This window comes from Morone saxatilis, unplaced genomic scaffold (assembly GCF_004916995.1).
Source record: "Morone saxatilis isolate NCDOM2014 unplaced genomic scaffold, NCSU_SB_2.0 Contig24, whole genome shotgun sequence".
Taxonomy (NCBI): domain Eukaryota; kingdom Metazoa; phylum Chordata; class Actinopteri; family Moronidae; genus Morone; species Morone saxatilis.
The window spans coordinates 25,106,229-25,107,648 of record NW_023339807.1 but is presented as its reverse complement, the minus strand read 5'-3'; the positions used below and the strand labels follow the sequence as shown (position 1 = coordinate 25,107,648).

The 1,420-nt window shown below is 41.4% G+C and overlaps 1 protein-coding gene across 1 annotated transcript in view; it reads left to right on the top strand.

The window, feature by feature from the left end:
- Positions 1 to 514: 514 nt before the first annotated feature.
- Positions 515 to 1,420, top strand: part of atg5 (ATG5 autophagy related 5 homolog (S. cerevisiae)) — a gene marked incomplete at its 5' end in the record, with an annotated part of 30,538 nt that continues 29,632 nt past the window's right edge. The window contains 1 exon segment of the mRNA XM_035672354.1: positions 515 to 642. Coding sequence (XP_035528247.1) covers positions 515 to 642 — 128 coding nt within the window.

Below are 1,420 nucleotides of genomic sequence, written 5' to 3'. Positions count from 1 at the left end.
CCGGTGGGACTGACTCACTTGTGATCCGTCTGCTATTCACAGTCCCTCTCTTTTGATGAGCGACCACAGCGTAAGCAGGGCGTCTACTGCTGAGTTCACCTGCAATGTCTCGTGAAACGCTCCCGGTTTGTTTATGATTCGTGTCATTCCAAGCACACGGAAACGTAGTGTGTGCGTTAGAGTAGGCGGCACAAAATGACAAGACAAACTGCGTCCCTTATTGATCGAGTAAAGGACGGTGCGTTTAAACTATAAAATACGTGTCCCATACGTAGCCTCCGACCGTTTTTCTTTCACGGTGTTGGAGATTGAGGATTGTGAAGACGACACAGAGTAAGTTGCAGTGTTCTCGTCTTTAATAAATCCATCTAGCACAGCTACCGCACTGCAAACTGCCTGCAGCTCTCTACCACAGTGAATAAAAGGGTGTGGACAAAGTTTGTCTATTAATGGTTGCTCCTTTTTTCTAATAAATAACAACGCGTCTCTTCCTCTCTGCTGTTGCTTCTCCCAGCTGCTGTTACCCAGGGTGAGCTATCTGCCTCTGGTTACAGACAAGGTGAAGAAGCACTTCCTCAAAGTGATGAAGGCCGAGGACGTGGAGGAGATGTGGTTGGAGTATGAAGGGACGCCACTGAAATGGTGAGAAAGCGACCGTTAGATGAACTGCTTTTACTCGAGCTATCAGGGGAAACACGATCGAGTGCACTGTAAATAATTACACTGCTGGATTTAAAATGTGTAACCTCGTGTCCCTCATCGTATTGATTTGCGGTCTCTATTACAAATATATGTAGAAGATCAGTTCAGTGTTTTTTTGACTTTTCCTCCAACGGCTCACTCCCATAAAACCTACACCATATTACAACCAGCACTGTCAGCAGGGAACTGGATCTGTGTTGCGTGTTCTATTAAGACGTCAGCTTGAAAATAAAGTTTCCATTTCCCCAAACTGTTAAAATCAGTTTCATGGGACTTTAGATATTCTTCCTGTTTGTGTACCTTGTTGTTGTGCTTCAAGTAAACAGCCAGGAGAACAGCCTCCACTGGGACTAATTACAGGCGACTATTTAGTTTCTTGTCTTCTAGTCTGCTGAGATCAGCAGCACAAGTAGACACAAGGCTCAGCCACAAGGTGTCAGTATTGCAGCACAGATGGTGAAGCCTCTGGCTGACAGTAGCATCAACGTTCCAGTAGTTACACTAAAACACACTTAATTGTAATTTTTAATTTAATTGTAATTTAATTGTTTGTTATGAATGTAAAAATATCAAAATGTTCACTGGTTTCAGACAAATGTGAAGTTCTGCTGCTTTTCTTTTATCATTTTATTATATTATTATTTTATTTTTTAAATGTATTTATTATTTTTTTTCATACTGTTCTTATTCTGTCTTTATACTGTTTTTTTTCTCTATC